Below are 25,200 nucleotides of genomic sequence, written 5' to 3'. Positions count from 1 at the left end.
ATTAAAAACAAGGCTACTACTTGGCCTCACACCTAGAACTCACCTAACCCCTGCTCATTATGCTAGGGTGGGATGCCTCAGGGTAGAGGACAGAGTACAACAACTTACAATGGGCCTCGTCTACAAGATACTCAAGACTACAGAGACACCCATGTACCTGTCAAACTACTTCAATAACGTAAAAGATACACACAGGCACAACACCAGAGGGAGCTGCACAGTGTGCCCACCACATGGATAAAGATGTCACGCACAAGCATACTGTAGATGAGATTAAACCTGTTTAACACTGCACGTAACCTCTGAGAAAGTAGCAAATCATGAATTACCACGTTGGAATTGCATGATGAATACATTATCCTGACCTTGTTGGTGAGTCGGGTCTTTTTTTTCAGACTTTTGACCGTTCATTATCTATGTATAATGGTATGTACATTACACTTTGCTCAGCCAAATGCTTTCAGCATCACAGAAATGTTAGTCAATTGTAATCCTCTGTTAGCTGTGTGATCGTATATACAGTAGGATGTTTGGAATATGTTTCTTGAAGATACAGTACTTTGTTTTCTGAAACTGAATAAACCAACAGAGCAGTAGCAGATTTCCTTTAGTTACAGCATGTGAATGATTACTGTATGGAATGACATACAATTACTGGAATGATTGAATTGAGCAACTTGTAGCTTAATACATGTAACTACATTTACAGTAAATTACGTTTTTTATTATTAATCTTATTATCATTATCATTATTATGTTCTACTACTATAGCTACTTTGCCATCTTGCTCAATTGAATTTATTGATAGAATTCAATGCTATCCAATTATTCTAATTCGAAGCAACTGACCGTCCTCTATTGGGGCTAATACTGCAAAAGCAAAATATGAACTATAATACCAAAAGAAAACTCACAGGAAATCTGTTTTAGGGAAACTTCATAATGAAGGCAGTATGGTACTTTTCTTGCGAGTGTGAAAACTTAGTTAAGATGTTAGTTGTAAAGGGAGAGCAGACTGTGTGTATCAAGCATGAACATACACCCGACAAAAGACATGAAATCAGCTGGTTATCATTAGTAATCTTTATTTAAAGGTGTATATATTAGAAACAATCAATTATTGGATGTAACTTTAAAATGTCTTATTTTTGATAGTGCAACCCTAATACTATATGTCATAATCTTGTAAATATATTATGATATATCAGTGCACAAAAACAAATCATTTAATGTAGTAAAAAAGGGTTTTATAGTCAATCAATTAAAATAAAAGCAAAAGGCAAAACAAAGTTCCTTTCAATATGAATCACATTAGTGCAGTTTATGAAAATAACCATATATTCATGTGAGAGAGTGCAGTTTTACAATTCACAGCTGACAATTGGTGATTGTGTTTGTTATTAAGGTAGTTTAATTACACAGTAGAAAACACGGTGATGGTGGCACTCTACAATAAATTGCTAATTAGCAAAACTAAGAGACTAACAGCTCCGCTAGCTTCAGGCAGCCAGACCAAAGTAGCTTGAATTTATGATAGTGCCATCCTTATGCCTGATCTATATTTGTGTGCTGGTGGTCTCACTCCAAAAATAGCAGATATACAAGCTCACAACACGTCGCAGCGCAACACATTGCTTTTGGATCTGCTACTTTTGGTGTGAGTCATGGCACACAACCAAGTATAAATCAGACATTAGAGCCTTCCTTGCACTGTAGTGGGGCTAAAACCTTTTATAATAAAAATAATAAAAGGAAAGGAAAATATTGTGCCAGAATCAGATTACTGAAGGTCCAACACATATCAACACATAGTTTCCAGGGAGCATGAATGTGCTTGGCAAGTTCCTGGGCAATCTGCCCATTACATTTTCTAATATCTTATGTGCAAGTGGAAATTCTGGCTTAAGGGTGGCGCTATAGAACAAAGGCCATTCGGTCACCAAAAGCATTTATGGCTCTTCCTCTTCCTCAGGGGAGCCTGATGGTGCACATAAAATGAAATTTTATGTTTTTTTAAAAAGTCGCATCGCGATGCGTTGTGAGCTCGAAGATCTGCAATTTTTTACTTCTTACTTTTTAATCTTTTAAAAAATGTGGAATTATTTACAAAATGTTTAACACAAATCTTCTCTTCTGGGGCTCCCTGGCACAAAATCTTATCAAATGGGGGCTGTTTGGCTGCTGCTGCTGACTTGGCTGCTGTTAATATTACTAGTCTACATTTGAATGTACGCACTCCTGGTGCAATCGGCTCCAGAGCCTTTCCTGTGTCTTGATTTGAAGGAGAGTCCACAGACGAGGTCAAGCCATCGCAACCACAAGACAGTGTGGGGATGATCTTCTACTGGCTGATCGTAGCAGGCTTGACTCTCATGCACTCATACACACACATACTGTGGCCTACAATACAAAACACTTGTGCAGTATACACCCACCAATGTAGGCTCGCACATATGTACGCACACACTCACATATTTCTATAACTACACATAATCTAATATACTTGATTTATCTACATATCATCACTATGTTTTGTGTGCAGGACGATGGGGGCTTGAACAAAGTCGCGATCAACGATCAACTGGATTCCTGTGTGGAGAGAAGGGGTGAGTGTGGGGTGTTAACAAGGGCAACAAGTTAACACTTCATAAACAATGCACAAACTGAATCACATTAGGCATCAGAGATTCTCTTGCTTTGAGAACATATGAACATAGTTTGCAGTTTGTTTCTGTTGATGTATCTAGGAGCTAAATTGAAAATTGACTGATGATAAGTAACATGAATGTTCTGTGACATGTACGCCAACTGTATGAGGGATGTCCTGTGGACAGACACACACACACACACACACACACACACACACACACACACACACACACACACACACACACACACACACACACACACACACACACACACACAGTGGAAATAGAATGACTTAATTATTCTTAATTAACATTGTCGAGCCATCACTCTCACTCACCATGGTCACTGAAGAATGTCAGCCAGCTTCTCTTGGTACCAATCATAGTTTTCCTGGCAGTCTTCCCACAGGTTCAGGGGCTGGTCATCGTTTTCCACAAACGATTCCCAGGTGTAGGAGTAGTCCAGGGGCTTCATCATCCGCAACTTACACCCTGCGGCGTGCAGGGCCCTGAGCCCGGCTTGTATCTCTGGCTCCTCCCATTCAAAGAGCCGTGCAGCAAAGATGGTCAGCTTCACGTTCTTCCTAGCGTTCAAGACTTCAGCGATCTTGGATGCACAGGCTGCGCAGGGGCTGGAGGATACATACCTAGAAAGAAGAACCATGTTTTGGACTGAAATCAAGCGGCTTCTGTAAATAAAGGTTAAAGGGATATTTCACTTTGGGTCATTGTATCATCTACTCAGGCTTTTGTGAGCCCCCAGACAGTTTTTAAGTTGCTTGATTCAGTATTTAGATATTTGATATTCATTTTCTCAGACACGCCCCCTTTCTATACAAGCCCATTATAACTTCAAACTCAATTTTTAAAATGTTAGATTCATCGAAAAGACCCGTCCATGGTTCTGGTGACTCATCCTGCCCTCCTAATACGTGAGGGGGCCGTGTTTTTTCGATAAATGTTTTCATTTATTTTATTTATTTATTTTATTGTATTACATTTTATTTATTTAAGTAATTGAAAAAACACGTTCTCCTCACGTATTAGAAGGACAATATCAGTCACCAGAACCAAGGACGGGTGTTTCTGATTAATCTAACATGGTTAAAATGTAATTTGAAGTTACAATGGGTTTGTATAGGAAGGGGCGTGTCTGATAAAATTAATATCAAATATCTAAATACTGAATGAAGCAACTTAAAAACTGTCCGGGGGGCTCCCAAAAGCCTGAGTAGACGATAAAATGAACCACATTTTTGTTGAAAGTGAAATATCCCTTTAACTAGCAATCTTGCATCCTTGGTGTTTCTGTATGCAGATTAATCTGCATATAATTAAACCACAATAGTTGCCGGCATGATTTTTTGCTCAATAGGAAACTGTGCATAGCGCATACCTTCAATGCTTCCAGCCAAAACGATGGTTTAGCTTGCTTATTTTTTAACTTTATTCTTTATATTGCTAATTTGGTTATAAAATATTGTAGTTGACTGGAAGTTATTTTCAACTATGATTTGCGTTATGATCGTCTTTCCAGGCTATGGGCTATTAGTAACTCACTTGACATTCACAGGGGGTGGTAACTTTTCCATGTTAACACAGGCTCCATCAATCAGAGACGTCGCTGCTAGGATCGTAAATTAAACATGTTTTTCTTATAACTAGATTATATTGCACTCAGACATGTCATCTACAGGAGCATATAGCATCATCAGAACACTCGTGGTGTACATTAAATTGTTACATTATAGCTGATAATACATTTCTCTATGGAGAAAATGAATGAATTTATTTTTTGTCATTATCTTTTCTCTTTTTCTTTTTTGAGGTTTATACAGCTGCTGCCAAAAGATACATTTATTTTATTGCATTTTATTTCTCTGTTTTATTTTTGATCTGTGAGCCCTATCCAGTCTGCATGGATCAAATGAAAGGAAAGATACATTGCTCGTTTTTGCTCGTTAGATATGGCTCTCATCTTATATTAAAATTGGCTTACGGGAGGACACTCCCGTAAGCCATAACCATATAAGGAGTTCCCAATGCAGCTACCACGCCCAAATATGGAGTGTGTTGTCTAACCTTAATGTCTTGTCATGGCATCAGGCGCAAACAAATCAGTCAGCTCCATATATGGGCACAAATGGGGGCATGCCCATTGACCACATATGGGCATATACTGATGACATCAGTGATCTCCATTATGGGCATAAAGGGACAAGGACTGCAGATACAGATATCTCCATATATGGGCATATTGGTCGGATTAGCTGTGCGACATAGGTGTGAGGGCCGCGTAGCGGCTAGTTAGTAAAACTTGCAAATTGTCAGGAAAGACACACCCACAGCGACAGTTACGACTCACAATACTTGGGAATCTCTGCACTGAGAGGCAATTTCTTTAGCACCTGCATGGAACTCAGAGAAAATACTGCACTGGGATTGTTATCGGCCAAGGTGTGCCAGTTAAATAATTTAACAGTTTCTTGCTTGAATTTGGCAGGTTCAGTAGGACACATACAATAAGACAGTCTATGTACCAGACGACCGTGTATTTGAGTGTAGAGTCGTATCCAGCCAGAGTTTCCACAAAGAAGGCCTCCTCGGCATGAACGCCTGTATGTTCATCTTCCATATAGCCTTTCTTCATGTCCATCGCATCGCCTGTGTTCACCATGTAACACAAGAAGGTCTTGTTACGACCTGACGAGTACTCCACATTCTTGAACTGAAACTTGAAGAAGAACGGATCGATGCGGTCCCTGTAAAACAACACAAAAAACAACAACAAAGGGGATTAGGCATAACTGTATTGAGAATATGTCTCTTTCATCACCGTCTTCCTCTGCAGAACACTCCTTGCTACAGACTTGTAGATGGATGATCTGTTTGAGTTGATGCATGGTTTCTGATATTTCTCTAAATTAAAAATAAGTTGGAGCCATTCATGTTACACATAACAACTTTCAATTAGCTGATCATGAAATCCACACTATGTTTCTATGCCTTTGCCTTGTCTTGTAATATGTTCATGGCATTTTTGCATTGTTTCACACTACAGTGGAGTGAGACAGAAAACATTGTTTATCGATATGGCATGACACTTGGGTCATTCAAACCGTGATCTCCAAAGCAAAGTAAGTTGAGGTCGGGTTGTGTTTGGTAGGATCTGGTACAGTGAGGTTAAATGCTTACAGATCAGCACACAGCAGAGCAGGGCAGAGCTAATTTTAGGATGTGGTGGCCCAAAGAAGAATTCCAGAGTTATATTCTTAGACCCCTGACTCTGTGACGCATATTGAATGTAACCAGGTCAGACCCAACATTTTCTCCTATAGCCTATTTCACATCCACCATCCCCCTTCCATTATTCAGTTTCAACCACTTATACGTACTGTATACTATATATACTGTAAGTTGACCAGGTTCTAACCCAATTTACTGTACTTCAGTTGAATCATATAATAATATATATAATATATAATATAATAATTGTGTTTGGCCCTGTGGGAGGGGTGGGTCGAGTGGAATACATAGGTGCCAGCTTGCCAGGACAATGAAGCACACCTGTTGCTATTGTGTTGTCAACCAACAGCCAAAATGCCAACACAGACAATGACAAGATTACATCTTGTACCCCTTTATCCATTGTTATGTCTGGAAAGAATGAAGGACTCTTTTGTCAAAAGTATTTTTTTATTCTTCCATGTTCTTGAGGGAAAATATGTATATTTCCATGGTGGTACTGCCTGCAATCCTAGATGGAATGATAGTCTCCACATGAGGTTGATACAACATTTGGTGAGGCTGCAGGAGTCTCAATCTGCAGTAGAGAAACAGCAAGCACTCAGCAGACAAATGTCAGTTTGAATGAGACTGCTACCGACAAGTCGATTCATCATCCCCTTACATCTAGTGGAATCTAGCTGCTCTCTGGGGATGGCTAAGCTGGCAGCCCATGGTTCACTGGCATCCACACTGGCTGATGCCAGAGAGCTCTCCAAAGAAGAATTCTGGACTGACTCAGCCAGTGGCAAAGCCTGTCACCTCTTTACCTATGGGCAACAATTCCTGGACACTTGCAGGTGGTGACAGCAGCTGAAGACCATTATCCCTCACTAAATTGCTAACATGGTGTCATTGGACCACTGATATGAATGGTTGTCATAGTCAACAGTCAGCTGGATGAATTGCATCCTGTCCTCCACCTTGGCTGCAGCCAAGGACCATGTGTCTCTTTACCCATCCCTCTCTCATAAAATACATTACCAATACATTACCAAAAATATTAGCTACAAGGCACAGAGAACACTTTAAATCTACTTCTACAGGTGTACCATTCAGAGATGCTCCACTCATGAACACAACCTCTATAAAGAGGAGCAGGGTGAATGCCCAGAGGAAGGATGGCCTGCGTGAAGGATGGACTGTTTACTCTGTTACCATCTGGAAAACAGAACCAGAGTGTTGGCTCCTAATTAGGCAGGCTCAGGGACCGTTTCTATCCTCAAACTTCTGAACTCATAACTATGACTCTCATGCCCACATCCACATACTGTAGATGCACGCACAAGCACACGAACGCAAGCAAGCACGCACACATTTACTCTGGCATTCACACTTGGCTGTGTGTGTTTACTCAGACAAGCAGACAGGGCTATCTAGTATCAGCTTGGTAAAGCCAACAGGTAAAGCCAGTTAGGAGATGTCAGGAGATTATCAAATCGTCATGCTTCATGCTTTTGGGCAAGGTGGAGGGTTTGGAGTGCAGCTTGAGAAAAAGTGAAAGTGAAAGTCAGGATTATTAGAATTAGAGGATACATTGATGATGATGATGATAATATTGATAATAATCATAATATTATTATTATTACTAGACCGGTGCTTGGGAAAACACCCACACACACACACACACACACACACACACACACACACACACACACACACACACACACACACACACACACACTGTTCACTGTTTATAAAGCATATCCTATAATACATTGGAAAAATGAAAAGCCATAATTTCCCCATGTCATTGTTTCGCAGTAAACACAACAACAACATATCACATGTCACTAACAACACAAGCCACAACACGCACAATTAATTTACGGGTGGCGTAGGCTACTTTTCATTGCTCACCACACATTTGCCTCCTCGGAGCATAATTAATTGCGGCCAGCACAAACTCACAACATTACGGTCGACCATGTTGTTTCCTAGCGTCACCGCCGACCACCGCCGAGCGACACCGAAACACCGTGAGCCGGACAACATTTCGGGTTCACCATTTTGTTCCCTTGAACGTGAGCACCGACCACTGACGCAGCCGCCATTGAAATCTCCCCACAACAACAACAACACATGCGACCACTTCGCTTCAACCCGCGCCGTTGCTTTCACTTTAGTCATGTCTCTATCACACCACACTCACGGTAATATGTCCGTCATTCACGTGCCATGTACATCCCAAAGACAACATTATCAACGACGCCACAGTATTCACGGAGAAACAACGTTGCCAGGTTGCGCGCGACAAATAAGCAATTCGCTCTGTGAATTCTCCTCCATTCCTCCTCGCTCAAAGTCGCTTACAAGTCGCTTACAATTAATGGACATGGCAACATTGTGCACTCTCTCTCTCAATACAAACTGCTCACTCCACACAGAGAGAGAGAGAGAGAGAGAGACGCTGTTGCAATGAACGTGTACAACATTATACTAATGTATAATAGGGCTACAATATCTACTTTGTAGATTTTGATTATTATTTCAACACATATACATTATTAACCACTTCAGCCCTATATACTTTTCAGCCATTTGAAAATAGCAGATCTACAAGCCCACAAGGCGTCGCAATATATTACTGTGCCTCTCTATATGTATTATTATGTATATTACTAGAGATTAGGGCCGTGTTTATATATCTTCTACATATATATATATATATATATATATATATATCAATTACATATTAAAAGGTGTCTAGAGCCCCGTGCGCAGCTAGCGGGGCGCCCGGACCTCTAGTGGTATACAATGTGTATGTAGATAGATGCAGATAGTACATTTTTCATGGAACACTGTTGATGAAAGCTTGGTGTGTGCAAGAATTTCATGGCCTGCAATGTTGCTACTAGTTGGAAACATACCCACATTTATTTTAGAATAAATGTGTGCAGAATGAATTCCCTCAAATATTGACCACCATGTCCCATGGAGCCTCGACATCAGGTCCATTGATAAAATGTGTTCTAACTTTAGCCTCTCCTGATCCAATACAAATGGCCAATTGCTCATTTATAGCAGTGGTTTCTTTCTTTTGGACACTACAGGTTGCTGACACGCTTTAGTGCATCACAACCTAATCTAATTTTGTAACCATATTTGCAGCATAAACATATCTAATGACACACACATACAGGACAGTACACTAGAGAGAGAGAGATACCAATTAGTCTAGCAGATGAAAATGAAATCATGGGGGATTTTCACTTCTCTCCTCTCAGAACATTTCATTCTCACATCATCGTCTCATCCGAACCCTATAGCTCAAGTTTCAAAACTGTGCTAGTGTAGTAGCCAGTTATCTTGCCCATCCATGCGGGCTATAGACATTAACTGACCCTCGGTTGTTTCAGATCAAAACAATGTTGGATAAAAATACCCAAATGTCCAAAGGTATGGAAGCAGAGTTCATTATGAGAGAGTATGTTTTACCCCCTGTCCGTCCGTCCGTCCGTGTGTGTGTGTGTCATTCTGTCTTGTCTGTGTACAGCTAATCTCTGGCACCGTTGGCTTGATCGCAGCAAAACTGTGCACACACAGTCCCTGGATGCCAAAGCCGAACCTCTGCTCCAAATTTTTCACATGGGCCTTTTATAGCGCCACCAGGTGGCCGATTTGTGCAAAACACATTTTTGAACAGTACTCCTACAAATTTTGGCCAAAAATCCCCCAAATCGGTACACAGTATCTCTATAGTCATTAAAAGAAACTGCTCATTTCAGATTTTTCATATTCCATCCTGATTGGCAAAAATTGTCTTTCAAAGTTTGCAGGAGTACTCTGTTTCGAACAAAATGCCTCAAATCATGAACACAGCATGCAATTTCCGTGAAATTTTGCACACACATTCCCATTAGGCAGAGGAAGAAATGCCATTTGAAAATGTTCAAATCAGCCTCATGGTGGCGCAGTAACAGGCCGATTCGTGTTTTTACCTATAACTGCACCGATCAGTGTAAAACTTTGTATGCACACTCTCTAGAGACCAAGGACAAACCTTTGCCCTGCATTTTTCACATTTGCATTTTATAGCGCCACCAGGAGGCAGACTTATGTAAAACACATTTTTTGATATTAAGCCTTCATATTTGATCCAAATTTCACGCAAATCGGTACACATGATCTCTATAGTCATGTGATCAAGACGGATCTGTTTGATTGTTCATATGCCATCCTGATTGGCTAAAATTGACATGTAATGTTTGCATGAGTGGCCCGTTTTGAACAAAATGCCGCAAATCATGAATGCAGCGTCCGATTACGGTGAAACTTTGAACGCACATTCACACTATGTTGAGTAACAAATGCCATCCTTTTAACATTGGCCTGTTATAGCGCCACCAGCAGGTCAAATTTAGCAAAACACATTTTTAGAACAAAATGCCTCAAATCATGCATGCAGTGTCCGATTGCCGTGCAAGGCCTAGGAAGAAATGACATCCTTTTCACATTGGCCTATTATAGCGCCACCAGGAGGCCATAATAACCTACCTGACCTGGCGGAGACTTGTGCTCCGAGGAGCACTTTTTCTAGTTTTGTGTTGTTATGTTTGGGTTGCTTTTCTGACATGCAGAAAGCAATTTATTCTGTTGACAAACCAGTTCTCATTGTGCAGCTGAATGTAACTGAACGTGGCACCACATGACTGTGAGAGAAGAGATACTGTAGCAACCGATTCATCCAGTGATCTAACTCAGTGTTTACCAAACCTTTTAGGTTGAGACCCAAAAGGGAAATTTGGTGTCTCCCCGGAACTCAAACTTGCAAATAAGCCCTATTTAAAAACAACATTAAAAATAGCAGCTCTACAAGCCAAAAATTGGTCCCAACCCATTGTTTGGGAAACACTGATATAACTGTGTCAATGAAAAGGAAAGTATGAGCTTGCACCAAACATTTTCAGTGCTTGGTTGTATCAATGAGGTTCTCATGATACAGAATGAACTACCCAGCCCCACAAATGGTAAAGCATTTGTATTGCATCATACATATAAACATGATTCTCTGTCTTCCTCTATACTATTATAGTATAGCAGAAGTCTTCCAGTGCGTTTATATCTAGGACCTGTAGTACACCCTCCAGAACACTGGTGGTGACTTATATGTTGCAGGCCGCCAGTAAGCGAAGAAAAAAGAGAAGATGAGTCGGCACTATTTGAGACTGAAATAGCTTACATAGCCTATTTGAGACTGACGTACATAGCCTAGTTCGGTTAGCATCAGTTACACTGTTACAGGTTATGGTGTTGTTGTTGTTGTTGTTGTTCTGAATGCCGAGTTAATGGGTAAAATACCCTTGACCCCTTCTAAGCAACGTGAGGCGAAGCAGAGCAGAATCTGAAATCAGCAACAAACCACTATACAGTCCATAAGACTGTACAGTAGAGCCTCATCAACATTCCTATTTCACTGATTGCCAAAGTAAAGGTCATTCCAGAGCCGAGGGGCCCCTGTCAGAAAAGGCATGGTCACTCTGTGATTTCAGCCTTGACTCAGGAACAACCAGCAGGGTTAATAACTCTAAAATGTAAATAGGAGGCAGCCCATGAAATGGCTTTAGAGTAAAATCTTAAAATCAATTCTAAAACACACTGGCAACCAGTGTATGAAAGTTAAAATAGGAGTATTATGGTACTCATCTTGGTTTTATAAGTTTTCTGCACAATTTGGAACAAGTACTTTTTGCTTAAGTCATTGCTATGACATTGTTATGCTATGGTAATTAGTACCAACTAATTGAAAGGAGAGTTTAAAGTGCAAGCAAAAATAAAATTGCAGTACATTATAGAACACAATCTAACCTAAATATAATTATAAATACATTTTCTGAACTGGAAAAGTGAGGGGAAAATAGTTTGTTTGATCACAAACTGTAGAGGGATAAAGAATATTAACCAATTAAACCCTATACACTTAGTTGACTGGGGTCCCCCAGGGCTCTACACTTGGTCTGCAAATATCTTTGCAGGAAATAGCTGATATACAAGCTTGCAACGCATCACATGACGCTTTTTGAGCTTGAAGATTTTCTATTTTCGCCCCAGAACAGGGATGCTCGGGTTCATGTTGTTACCGTTGAGCTTCTCTGAGGAAATTGGGCCCAATGCTGCATGACAGTGAACCAGTGGGTCCTCTCGTCACTTACCCGTAGACGATCTCCCATGGGGGAAGTTCTATCATCTCCGCCGGTGGCGCTCCATTCTCCCCATTAGCCACGGCCCCGTTAGCTGCGTTTCCGTTGGTGCTCGCCCCCTCAGCTGCCGGCCTGTCTTCAGGCCCGGCTGCATCCCCCATTTCAACTGCACCACTCACTTCCCCTTTTAACTCTTTCTTTACATTCTTGGCTACTTCTGGGACCTCTTTCCTCTCTTTTCTCCTTGTCGTCTGGCGGTTTCTGTCAGCCATGGCAAATAGGGAATTTCAGTGAGAGGAGAAGGTAGAGGTAAATAGAGAAGAGAAAGGAAGAAGAGAGTGAGAGCAGAGAAGGAGAGGTAGAGTGAGGGACAGGGACAACAAGGATAGGGTAAAAGCCAGACAGAATGAGAGGTGAAACAGATACACAGAGGCAGCTGCAGCTCATAGACCAGCCAGGTCTATTAAAAGAACCCCCGGGCAGGGGGCAGGGACCCTATCTCTCTCTCTGAGAGTGTGTGTGTGTGTGTGTGTGTGTGTGTGTGTGTGTGTGTGTGTGTGTGTGTGTGTGTGTGTGTGTGTGTGTGTGTGTGTGTGTGTGTGTGTGTGTGTGTGTGTGTGTGTGTGTGTGTGCGTGCGTGCGTGCGTGCGTGCGTGTGCGTGCTTTCATTAATATATGTCTGTATGCCTTCGTATTTGGAACGTGTTTCTGTGTGCGTCCCAAAAATCGGTCACACAACATTTTTGACAGGGTCATGGAAAAACAACATTTAACAGAAGAATACTGGTGTTGTTTGACACATTGAGTAATGAGTTGTTTGTTGCAAAATTAGGGTCCCAATGCAGAACTGGTTGTGAGCCACAGTTCTTCGTAGCTGTTCTCTAATGGGTAGCAGCAGGGGTTCTGGATATAATTAAAGCTCTAATGAATACTGTCAGAGCACAGCTATTGGAACAATTGGTCATAATCACATTACATAGACGGGAGTGTTGACAGTGTAATGGGCTGTTATTTTGTTGCTTCACCAGCATGGGATGAATCAAGAGTCAAGAATCGTTTGACCGACATTGAGATCATATTTGCCTTCACATATTGAAAACACTGATTTTACTTAATTACTGAGAAAGTAATGCACAGTACATTATGAGGAAAAACAAATGTCAAGTTCTGGAGCATGCTGTGAATATAAAGTGGCTGATGCCTTATGAGCTGTGAGCCTGCATGCTTGGGTCCTGGCTCTCAAGAGAAACAGGGAAATGCAAATGCAGGGAAGGAAACATGGTTTCAGAGTTCAGGGTTGGATGGAGTTGAGGTCAGGCTTGTCAGTTAGGGTCACTGGGTTGACAGTGAGGTGACAGAGTGGATGTCTTCCTGCCTTTCAGGCCTTGGACTTTAAGGCTACAGAAATAGAACCAAAGACCTATTCTAGATTGCATTATTCACACACCAACCAACCGAACCCTCTTCCTAACATGAATCAGCATGGATGGACACATAATACACAAACCAAGCCCAGCCGTTGGGTAAAATATCAGGGTTCTGTGCCAAAGGACTACATAGCACACAACACTCACGAGCACAAGGGGGCTTCTCTGACTGTAATCCAATGCAATGGGGTTTTCCATTGCCCCACTAAGCCACCTGTGCCACTCTTTCTGTCTCTCCCTCCCTCTATTTTTCTCTCTCTCCTGACCTCTCTTCGGGGTGCAGTATGTCACATAAGATATACTATATGCAGCGGCTGAAAATGGCAAATGGCATGTACTGTAGGGATAGCAGTGGTGCTGTGAAATTGCCTGACTGAAAGTCTACAGTTGGACATTCAGCTCGCTCTACCAGTATCTCTGGATGTCTGGTGGATCTAGTATATGAAAGGTTAGTACAAGTGACAGGCAAAGGGGATCATTTTAGGTTCTTGTGATTCTTTCCTTCTCCACTAGTCGGCAGCAGTGCTATTTCAATGGCATCTGTCTCCTGTAGCATGTCAAACACAAAGTAGGCTAATGACAATGGTTTGCATACAGTTGACTGACACACAATAGGCTGTGTGTGTGTGTGTGTGTGTGTGTGTGTGTGTGTGTGTGTGTGTGTGTGTGTGTGTGTGTGTGTGTGTGTGTGTGTGTGTGTGTGTGTGTGTGTGTGTGTGTGCGTGTGCGTGCGTGTGTGAGTGTGTGTGTGCGCGTGCGCGTGCTTGCGCGAGAGAGAGACAATTATGCTAAAATAGCACTAATAGTGGTTTGTTGGCTCATAATCAGGAGAAACTCTTATGGTGCAATATAGTACTGTACCTATCTTAAAGGTTGTACATAGCAGCTTTGTCAATGATGCTATATAGAACTAGAGGTGCCTAAACTAAGCTGAAGAACCATTAGAGAACCTCTAAAGAACCATCCAGGGGCTGACAGGTTCTTTGTATGACAGTGGTCCTACAGTTCATAGCACCTGAACCCCACCAAAGAGCTGTTGAACAGAACTGCTGAAGAACCCCAAACAATGACTGTGTATGTTCTTGTTCACTGACACAGCCATAACATATAAAATATGTCATTTTATTTGAATCAGTGGCAGCTGGTATTCTCATCAACATGCATGACATCATTATACTACTACGAGAGCATTTGGGTGTAACCCCCCTTCTCTGTGCCCCTCCAGCCAGTTTCTGTGTTTTGATCTCTGTTTTTTGTTTTCACCACCCCTCCCTCCCTCCCTCCCTCCCTCTTTCCTTCAGTATTGTCCTCCCCCACTCCTCTCAGTAACCTGCTGACCCTGCCCACATCTCTATCCTCTACATGTAGTAGACCTTTGCAGCGGATTTCCTCCATAAAGGATTTCATTATCAGCTATAATGTCCAATGTGTAACAGTCCAATGTAGACTTAGGCTCCTGGTTGTAAAACGATGCTATATACTCCCGTAGAAGCCACACATCTGTATGCCATCAATCTAGCTTTAAGAAAAACATGTTTAGTTTACAATGTCACAGAGAAGTACTGCACGACCCACAATGCTGTAGCATCCGGTGAACGTAACACCCGGCGAGGTTTTACATTTTCCAATTATTTTTATGAACAGAATCAAATGCTACTGTATATGGTCAGACTCACCAGAAGCCTGGTTGGCTTGATTCCAGGCTTAAAGGCTCTTCACATAAGGATTTACTGAAACGTCTATGGAGAAAAGAATGGGATTTCTATCTGTGGAAAATGCTCCGGGGATGCCAGCGACTATCTATCTATAATTGCTTTTCATTTGTATTGGTATTGATAGTTCCAATTCTGTCATAGATTATAAATGTGGTGCCCCTTTAAAATTTGGGTTGCATTATTGTGCAGAAATTGGACCTATACGTAATATAACATATATATATAATATATATATATATGTATATACATACACACAACTGTATCCACACCCATACAAACGTGCTCTGCCGTTTCTTTCTCTATAATTCCATTTCAAAATGATGTGGAAAACCCCTAGCTGAGCAGCAGCCCAGGTGTGGAGGAGTGGCGAACGGGAAGAAAGCACAAGAAAAGGAGTGATGACATTTTCCGTTTCTTCAGTCCACACGCCAACAAGTCTGTGGGCTTTGAAAGATGGAGCTGTGACAGAAAAGCCTGTCCGGCCACATTCCACCTGCACTTTCTCTAAACTCTGTAGCAATTAAGGGGAAAATGGGGAGGAGCTACGGAAACATTGTGAAATGTTGTGATCTCTAACATTGTGAAACTCGCCTCGGAAGACCATGGCAGTTAAACGTACGTATGGTTCACGTCACACGTCTACTCACGCCTTTCAGTGTGCAATAAAATACAGCAGTCAAAGGTGGGAGATGTGCACAAACCCTAAGGTCAAATTCTAAATGCAATTATATACCATTGCCAGGAAGCTATAGGTGTATTAGATATCGTTAGCATCATATCATAATTGCCTAACTCATATTTTTAAGATTTTTTTTTTTTTTAAGAGACAAAACAAAAAATCACTTTCTGCCTAAGTCACCTAGATGACTTAGGCAGAAAGTAAAAAACGAATTTTACCTAAAAGGTCATGTTTATCTGCCTTTATTTATATCTGCCTATACTCTCCTAACACTGCTGATTCATCCTGCCTTATTGACAATGTCAGCCTATCAGAATTCTTGTTACATTCAAAATAATTTTCAGAACTTAGGCAGAAATTCATTTTGGAACGTAACAAGCATTCTGATCGGCTTAGGGCATAGGCAAGAAGGCAAAATGATGCAGCCGTGTTAGGAGAGTAGAGCTATTGGCAAAAATGTCAATTTCACCAAAAAGTGAGTTAGGCAATTATGCTATGAGGCTAACGATATGGGTCACATTATGAATGAGAATGGCCAAAAGAGACAAACATTACACAGAGACACTACTCAACCACACACATACAGCAGAAGGTGAGGATTAGAAACAGACATGAGTTTCTAATACACATGCATCAGTTGGCCGCTGCGTCTGTCTGCTGGCAGTGACAGTGAATCACAATGCTGTTGGTTAGGATGTGAGTAAAGTCTGGTATCATAATGTAATACTGTAATGGACTTAACATGACCCCTGCTAAGTGCCAACTTCAGAACACATGTCCAGACTGAAACCGAATAGCACTGAATAGAAACTGAATAACATCAGTTATTCACAATTGTAGATGGTGCACTGCACACAGTAAAACCCTCAGTGTCCTTGTGTTAGTTTAACCTTACAAGCTGAGCTTGTAGATCTGCAATTTTCTGTATTTCATTGCCTATAATGGCATGCCAAAAATAGGGATGCTAAGTTGAAAGTGGTTAATACTGATTTATTTTGTACTGTTGGTGTTGTCTGCAGTGCTTTTATTACATTTACATATTATGTACCCTCTCCATTTGTAATTCTGCTGTTCTATGGCCCCTGAACAGAATTTCAAATGACCTGAATTGAAATGTAGCATATGCATTCACCACCAGACGTAAACAGTAATTACAGAATTAGTTTTAATTAAAGCTAGTAAATGTAGGACTGCATGCATGCCAGCAGAGATCAGTTTAAAGGAAGCGAGCTAACAAGTTTGTCCGCAAGTTTTTCCTTGAGTGTATTCCAGCTGACAATCATCTTGTGGTCAGGCTGGTAAAGCGTGTACAGTAGCTTAAAGACAACTCATGGACTGTTAATCAACCATCTACATAAACATACACTTAATGACTTATTACTTACGCCTATTACCCCTCCTGAGGCTTAGGCCATCAACAAGGATTCTCCAAGCATCCCGGTCCTGAGCCAACCTCTCCAGCTTACTCACGTTAAGACTATTTTGGTCTAAAACAATTGATGTGTAATTTGAACTCTTTCCAAATGTTGGGCTGTTTTTATCAACCTCACACTCACCTCCATCAAGGAGGTTGAATTTGTTTACCAGTTGAATTTCATTACCACTCAATTAAACTGAACCGACTTCACTCCAGGCAAATCCAAACTAACGCCTAGCTGTCATGTATGCTATTAACAGAAGAAAAAGAGAAAAATAAGTCTGATGGTTTTAGATGAACATATTGTAACTCATTTGATCATTTGCTGTGCTGAGACTTCAAATGTATCCAAGCCATGGTATCAATTATCAAATCCGTGCTTTGCACTAATAGATTTGGGTGTTGGCTATGTAAATAATTGAGCATGGCAGTTTGACCATTCCACCCTCGCTCTCCCAGAGTGGAATGAGAGATAAAGTTAGTGAGAAAGGCCTGGGTGCAGCTCATGGTGTCAGGGTCAATGGTAAATATTGGCAGCAGAGATTCCATTCCAAAGAGATAAACACAAAGACCTGAATGTTTGTAAATGCAAATGGTGTGTGTGTGTGTGTGCGTGTGCGTGTGCGTGTGCGTGTGCGTGTGCGTGTGCGTGTGCGTGTGCGTGTGTGTGTGTGTGCGCGTGTGTGTGTGTGTGTGTGTGTGTGTGTGAGTGCGTGCGTGCGTGAGACTCTGTGTGCATAAATAAATCCTTTAATTGAATTTGTTTAGTTTAGTTTGGATAGTTCCAATTCTGTCTTAGACTATATATTTTGTACTTTCCGCAATTATAGGCAGATTTTTCTAAACTGGCAATTGAAACATCTTAATGTAAATGTGTGCCACTTTTAAAAACATTGCATTATTATGTGGAAATCTGACCTATAAGTAAATGTTCTGCATTGTTACAGTATAATGTACTGTTGTGTACTGTTGAGGTGGAACCATTGGTGCAATGAAATTTCCAAAGACCTTGATAGCCATTAGCCATTATAACAATGACACGATGTAGGTCAATGTTGATTAATGACATCATGATAATACTTTTTTTTTAAACTGACTAGACAGATATGTGTTATCACATATAGGCTACAGGCTGTTGCTATTTATAGAAACTGTGTAACACTGTCCATCTCCCCCACTCTGTGAACCTCCCCAACCCTTCTCCACCACCCACCCATAAACCCTTTACCTACTGCTTGCCTTTTTGTATTGACCAGTATAAGAGAGAGAGGGGGGCAAAAAAGAGAGATAGAGAAATGGAGAGACATACGGAGCAAAAGACTTAAGAGACAAAAGAGAAGAGGGATTAGGCTATTTGTGTGTGTGTGTGTGTGTGTGTGTGTGTGTGTGTGTGTGTGTGTGTGTGTGTGTGTGTGTGTGTGTGTGTGTGTGTGTGTGTGTGTGTGTGTGTGTGTGTGTGTGTGTGTGTGTGTGTGTGTGTGTGTGTGTGTGTGTGTGAGAGAGAGAGAGAGAGAGAAGGGGTTAAAAATGTTGCAGCGCATAATGGAGGGAAGGTTTGTTTTGTTCTTCATAGATTCTCAGGAAAAGGGAAGGCGTGTCCACAGCTCTGGTGGAAAACCCCTCTCACCTAAGCCCTCCCCCCTGCCGCTCCACCTTTGACTATAAGACATCCAGGTAGGTAAAAGTAGCAACAGGTGCATCTCTGCCTCTGACAGACAGATAAAAGGGAGAGAGGACTGAAGGATTTACTTAGAAGAAACGGTGGAATCACAGAATAGCGGAATCACACATTGGAATATCTTGGACCTCTATTCTTTGCCACAGCCTGCTGCTCATCGACTCATCAGGTACTGTATATCCATGAAATTGCATGAAGTGACACTGACACTGAGATGTTATGGGAAAATAACAAACGTTTTAGTAATTTACTTGACTTAAAATGAATTATTACCTATTCAAACCTGCTTCTCAATAGAATAAATTGCATTTGCCCGCATGCTTATACTTTTACTTATTCTTATTCTTGTACTGACCAATTACTCTTCTCTCTTCGTTTGAACAGTGAATCCATGTCATCTCTGAGCCTGAGCAGCATCCTGACCCACGCCAACCTGACCATGTACCAGAATGGCAGCCTGGATTCCTCCCAGCAGCATCTCGCTGCTTCCACCTTGCTGCCCAGCATTGACACGCTGCACATGCCCAGCCTGAGCTACAGCGGCAACATTATGGGTAAGAACGAAATACTGAAGAGTCTAACAGCACTGCATTGTATTTTCACTGTTGCATTTGCATGCTGCTGGCACCTTTTTAATTTTCTTTATAAAGCCTCAAGAAAAAAAAATGCGACATATTTGTATATATATACTGTATATGCAATATACAGTCAGTATTTTTTCTACAGGGCTTAATCTGTTCAATAAGTGAGAATAAATAGATAAAATAAATGAATTAATAAACACAATGAATTACTTAATTAATAATAATAATAGTAAAGAATAAGTGTAACCTAAGAATCATGTCATGTCTGGGCCATGTTTCTGCTTTTTGAATTATGATGGTTTATTCAAGTGTCTAGTCTATCAAGCATGTGATAACAATGTGCAAATGTAATAGCAGTTTCGGTGCCGTCACTGCAGAAAGTTGGCTTGCTAATCTAACAGTAAACATGGCGTTTTATTTCTAAACCTCAGACAGAAAGGCCATTAGCTGTGCTGAACCTTGCTATGACCTCATTCAGACACTGTTGGCTCAATCATTCACCACAGGGCCAATGTTTAACTCGACATACCCGCCCGCCAAATAGCCAGCCTCCTCATTGTTGAAAGAGCCCAGGCTTTGTTTGCCTGGTTTTAGTGACAAGTACCCGAAATGAGTGACAAGCCAGTCCACTTCTCAAGTGGTTTAACAGGTAGAGATCTAGTAAGATATACTTCAAAGGCAAGCATTTTGACCCAGACAAAACACAAACATTGCCTAAAGTGATAACATTTACTACCAGTGAAAAATTTGCTAAATTAGAAGATGAGTCATCATAACTTATACTTCACTTCACTTTGCCAGGCATGGCTTGAAACGGTGGTTTGCTTCTTGGTAACCAGAAAAGGCAAACAGTCCACTTTCACTCACACACTAATTCTCTTCCAACAGGCCAGTGGTACAAGCAGATCAACCCCCAGTGCTGGTCAGAGAGGAATGTTCTGGACTGGATCAGTGACCACATTGAAAGCACTGAGTTTGATGCAACCACCCTGAGCCTGGCCTTCTGTGCCATGGACGGGCCCACTCTCTGCCAAATGAGCCATGACCAGATGCTCACCATCTTTGGACCGCAGCTCGGCGCACACCTTCACCAGAGTCTCCAGGAACTCAAGATAAAACATGGTACATAAAATATGCTAATCGAGCACTTCTGGTTTTGCATTGCATTGATATTATTGACTGAAGCACCTTGATATAGGCCTACTTTAGACATCTTATGCAAATGCAGGTCTGTTTTAAAAAAAGGCTTGGTATAACATTTCTTGTTCTTGTTAATACAACTTAACTCTAAACAGAAGATGGTGATGAACTAAACCTCATGTCTTTCCCCTTTTTGTTTCTTCTACAGGGCTTCAGAGTCTATCAGGGGCAGATTTAAATGATGAGGCATGCCAACTCCTGGACCACTTCTTGGAAAATCTGGACTTTCCTCTCAGTTCCCTCAGTGTGAACTTCCCTCGTCTCAGCACCGTTAAAGTTCATGAAGGTAGGTACCCATATATACCAGCAGCAGCATCATTATTTCACTGAGCCCATGGCGATACACAGTTAACATTGCAACATAAATAGTTAACGTTGATACTTTACCTGTCAACAGTAGACAACATCAAGAAGGAGTTTGAATACGAGCCAGAAATATCACAGCTGGCCATGACTACACTGGATATGGACTATCCCTCTGACAGTGAATACAGCTCGTCCTCCACTGGTGAGTGTTGCTTGATTTATTTTGTGTGCCACAATCTATCTACTGACCCTCTCTATTGTCTTGTCTACTTTAAACAAACTAATGTGTTTTGAAACATGTATGCCTGTCTAGGTGGTGTATTTAGCTTCCACAACCCAAGTTCTCCAGAGTCCAGGAGCAGCAGCGACTCAGACCCTGAGTTCTCCTACCCTCAGATTGCAAGTGAGTATACATACAATCACCAAAACAACATGAAAAGAAGTTGAATGTTTGTAGTTTCTGTGTATGTTGTGTTTCTAAAGTAGAAATGTTATTTTAACATTTGAGTAGCAGGTGATTAAGATTTATAAGTTTGCTGAGAGCTTTTGTCTATAGGCATCTATTGACTCATTCCTTAGCTGACACTTAGTCAAACTCATTCACATCGTCAAAGACTGCTTGTTATGTCTCCAATTTTATAAAACGCAAACTGCTCTGTTGACAGAAGAGCACATCAAGACGGAGAAAGGAGACCTGAGATCAAAGAGACCAAGGGGACGACCTCCTAAACTCGAGAGACACCATGGCATCAACTACTTCAGCCATCCAAAGAAAAGCAAACATGGTACGCCCACAGTTTAGACTTTAAGTAGAGTATTGGGATATACTAGGCCATAGCCACAGGCCATAGTCCATTTTTACACTCGTAACAATGGATCTAAATCTTTGGGGTCCATTTGGGTCCACTTTTACACTCATTTACTTACTTACTTTACACTCACAGGTACATTTATACTGAAGATCTAACTGTGCATGTGCTGTTTTAGTGGTTGTACACTTTGCATCCATTTTGCATGTTTTTCTTTTTATCAAAGTCACACATCACTCACATGCCACATGCAGACTCTCTCTCTCTTTCTCACACACACACACACACACACACACACACACACACACACACACACACACACACACACACACACACACACACACACACACACACACACACACACACACACACACACACACACACACACACACACACACACACACACACACACACAATTCAATTCAATTCAATTCAATTCAATTTTATTACACACACACACACACGCGCGCGCACACACCCATTTGCAAAAAATAAAAAAATAGAAAACAACATTTAGCTAATGCTGTCACTGTGCTCTCTGCAGTACCCCGTGGAACCCACCTGTGGGAGTTCATCAGGGACATCCTGATGAACCCAGAGAAGAACCAGGGGCTCATGAAGTGGGAGGACAGGCGTGAGGGGGTCTTCAAGTTCCTCAAGTCCGAGGCCGTGGCTCAGATGTGGGGCCAAAAAAAGAAAAACAGCAGCATGACATATGAGAAACTCAGCCGTGCCATGAGGTGAGTACACATGTAATGCTAGCTAACAGCTGCTTTAGCCTACAGTATGTAAAAAGGATATGAAACAAGGTAGCCAAGAGTCCTTTTTTTTATTGACACCAGTTAATTCATTAATTATTTCATGAAATTGACCAAAAAACAACAACAAAGTATTTCAATAGATTTTGACTAATTATTATATTAACCAGTCATATGTGCCATATGTTATACATTGAAACTCTGAGTAACCCAGACTACCTTTCTCCAAAGGTACTACTACAAGAGAGAGATTCTGGAGCGGGTGGATGGCAGGCGACTGGTCTACAAGTTTGGGAAGAACTCCAGTGGTTGGAAGACAGAAGAGATTGGCATGGCCATGTGAGCTGTCAAGCACGGAACAGGGGTGACAAACCTGTCAGTAGGATGACAGCATGCACTGTACCTACCCCTCATGTTAAAGACACTTACTTCTCACTTAAAGGGGAGGTGTTGCAGAAAATGTAAGCCAGAGTTATTGGCTCCAGTAGGTTTTATGAACCAATATTAATATTGTCCAGTGTTTTATTTTTGTATTTTTGTATTTTAACATTGATTCTCAGTACAAACTTCTCAGTATGAACCACAGTGTGCGTGGTAACTGAGTCACTGGGATATTGCTTCAGACAGGTGTTATCACAGCCAACTAGCCGACTAACAAAGTAAAACGTTGTATCAAATTATTAGATTTTTGTGATACAACAATCTCGAGAGATGATACCAATGAAAGGACATTTTAGATTTTGACGAATTCCTGTCCATCTTTCACTTTGGCAGACACTTTGGTATGTGGGGCATTAATGATTGTATTACAGCACTGCGTACATTTTATGTTGTTATTGACGAATGTATTATTTTATTGTCATATTATTATTATTTGCTATTTATAGACAGGTGAAACTGTCCACATGGCCCCCAAAAGTAACACTTAATTATTGTTGTTTTAATGTGATTGTGAAGGATGTTTGTTCTACACGTCATCTGGGATTGAGGGATTGTTATCTTTGTAGCAGCAGAAGGGAAAGAAAGATTGAAGGGATGAAGGCAATGTACAGTATATGTGAAGAGTTTTATAACATTGTATTAAAGTACACTACATTATTTTATAGTATTTTTTCAAATATGGAATGTATTTACACAAGGTTTCATTTAAATTCAGAAGGGCTTATGTCACAGATCTTACATAATACTGTATCTTTTTTTATGTTTATGAATCAGTAAGAAATCATGTGCACCTGTTCTGTATGATTGTTCACTTGCTATCAAGTGGGTCTCCCATCATCCATGGATCACCTAATATCATGTCTGAGAAGTAAATCTCACAGTGTATCTTTTGGGATAGCCTATCCCTATTTATGTATGACATATTGTTGTAAAGTCTTTTTTTTAAATAAACACATTTTGACAGAGACTAAGCCACCCGTAAATAATTGTATGTATGTGCTGCATTCTCGGCTTATAGGATACCGTTTTTCACATTACAGTATGTTCCACAGACTAATCCATCATTGTGAAAATGTGGTAACATCAAAGCAAAACAATCCTTTGTAATGGCTAAAAGGACAAATATTGTGCTGCATTAAAGTAGACTAGTATTCACATTGTGTTTGAGACAGACATCTCAATTATTAATGTCATTGTATTACACCTGCGGGAGATGTGTGTGTGTGTGTGTGTGTGTGTGTGTGTGTGTGTGTGTGTGTGTGTGTGTGTGTGTGTGTGTGTGTGTGTGTGTGTGTGCAGACTAGCAATGTTTGTTGGTGTAGTATAACAACAATTTCTAGCTTTGTTAAACTCTTTCTTTAATAACAGTTCCCTTAAAAGTATTTTTTAAATTATTAATTTATTTAGTAAAAGACAATTCTAATCTTCCAATCAAAATGTACAGGAATTTATATTCTTCGTTGTTCTGACCCTAAATCTAAGAACCAAGAATTAAAGTCACACATCACTCACATGCCACATGCAGACTCTCTCTCTCTCTTTCTAAAACACACACACACACACACACACACACACACACACACACACACACACACACACACACACACACACACACACACACACACACACACACACACACACACACACACACACACACACACACACACACACATTTAAGGCATAATAGTGTGATGTGACATAGTAACTGCAAGGGAAGTCTGGATGTAAATTCCATCATGAGACGTTCAGCAATGATGGTGTTGTGACACGTTGCTCCACAAAAACGATGTATTTTAGACAGAAAAATGTTGACACAATGTGCGTGTATCTTAGACTTCTCAAAAGTGTGTTTGCTGTGGCAATCATTCTCCAGTTATTCCATGAATTCATGAATTAATCTATACTCACAAAGTTACATTCCAGACAGACAACAAAAGATAGGCTGGCAATATTAAATGTGACATCTTACAGAGGGTCGTAGTTTTGGACCACTGTTCATCTTCATCAGAACTTCCTATACTTGCTAATGATAGTTAACATTAGCCTAGAAGAGCATGAAATTAATTTGTAGCTTGAGCAAATACTGGTTTATCAAATATATTATCAGTTTGCC

The 25,200-nt window shown here is 40.9% G+C and overlaps 2 protein-coding genes across 4 annotated transcripts; one reads left to right on the top strand and one right to left on the bottom strand.

The window, feature by feature from the left end:
• Positions 1-1,060: 1,060 nt before the first annotated feature.
• apobec2a (apolipoprotein B mRNA editing enzyme, catalytic polypeptide-like 2a) lies at positions 1,061-12,481 on the bottom strand. Its single transcript, XM_084063168.1, has 4 exons — positions 12,086-12,481; positions 5,189-5,410; positions 2,987-3,295; positions 1,061-2,589 (listed from the first exon to the last, which is right to left on the bottom strand). The coding sequence occupies exons 1-3, from the start codon at positions 12,343-12,345 to the stop codon at positions 2,992-2,994; spliced, it is 786 nt and encodes a 261-aa protein (XP_083919294.1). The 5' UTR covers positions 12,346-12,481; the 3' UTR covers positions 1,061-2,589; positions 2,987-2,991.
• A 6,514-nt stretch (positions 12,482-18,995) lies between these two features.
• On the top strand, positions 18,996-24,054 carry elf3 (E74-like factor 3 (ets domain transcription factor, epithelial-specific)). 3 transcript variants are annotated; one of them, XM_084062482.1, is made up of 9 exons: positions 18,996-19,158; positions 19,374-19,543; positions 20,462-20,695; positions 20,922-21,059; positions 21,174-21,281; positions 21,393-21,482; positions 21,745-21,864; positions 22,433-22,628; positions 22,878-24,054. In XM_084062482.1, the coding sequence occupies exons 2-9, from the start codon at positions 19,381-19,383 to the stop codon at positions 22,987-22,989; spliced, it is 1,161 nt and encodes a 386-aa protein (XP_083918608.1). In that variant the 5' UTR covers positions 18,996-19,158; positions 19,374-19,380; the 3' UTR covers positions 22,990-24,054. The 3 variants fall into 3 exon arrangements, with proteins under 3 accessions (XP_083918608.1, XP_083918609.1, XP_083918607.1); XM_084062483.1 differs by having other exon boundaries at positions 21,171-21,281; positions 21,748-21,864; XM_084062481.1 differs by having other exon boundaries at positions 21,171-21,281.
• Positions 24,055-25,200: the final 1,146 nt, after the last annotated feature.

Source organism: Gymnoscopelus microlampas (genome assembly GCF_963454915.1).
Source record: "Gymnoscopelus microlampas genome assembly, chromosome: 7".
Classification (NCBI taxonomy): Eukaryota; Metazoa; Chordata; class Actinopteri; order Myctophiformes; family Myctophidae; genus Gymnoscopelus; species Gymnoscopelus microlampas.
This window is presented reverse-complemented; position numbering and strand designations above follow the sequence as displayed.

Coding starts and splice junctions, on each gene's coding strand:
- apobec2a (XM_084063168.1), bottom strand. CDS start 12,345: ATGGCTGACAGAAACCGCCAGACGACAAGGAGAAAAGAGAGGAAAGAG. Junction 5,411..12,085: donor CCATGGGAGATCGTCTACGG/GTAAGTGACGAG, acceptor GTTGTTTTACAG/GGACCGCATCGATCCGTTCT. Junction 3,296..5,188: donor CTCAAATACACGGTCGTCTG/GTACATAGACTG, acceptor TCTTCTTTCTAG/GTATGTATCCTCCAGCCCCT.
- elf3 (XM_084062481.1), top strand. CDS start 19,381: ATGTCATCTCTGAGCCTGAGCAGCATCCTGACCCACGCCAACCTGACC. Junction 20,696..20,921: donor GGAACTCAAGATAAAACATG/GTACATAAAATA, acceptor TTTCTTCTACAG/GGCTTCAGAGTCTATCAGGG. Junction 21,060..21,170: donor CACCGTTAAAGTTCATGAAG/GTAGGTACCCAT, acceptor ACCTGTCAACAG/TAGACAACATCAAGAAGGAG.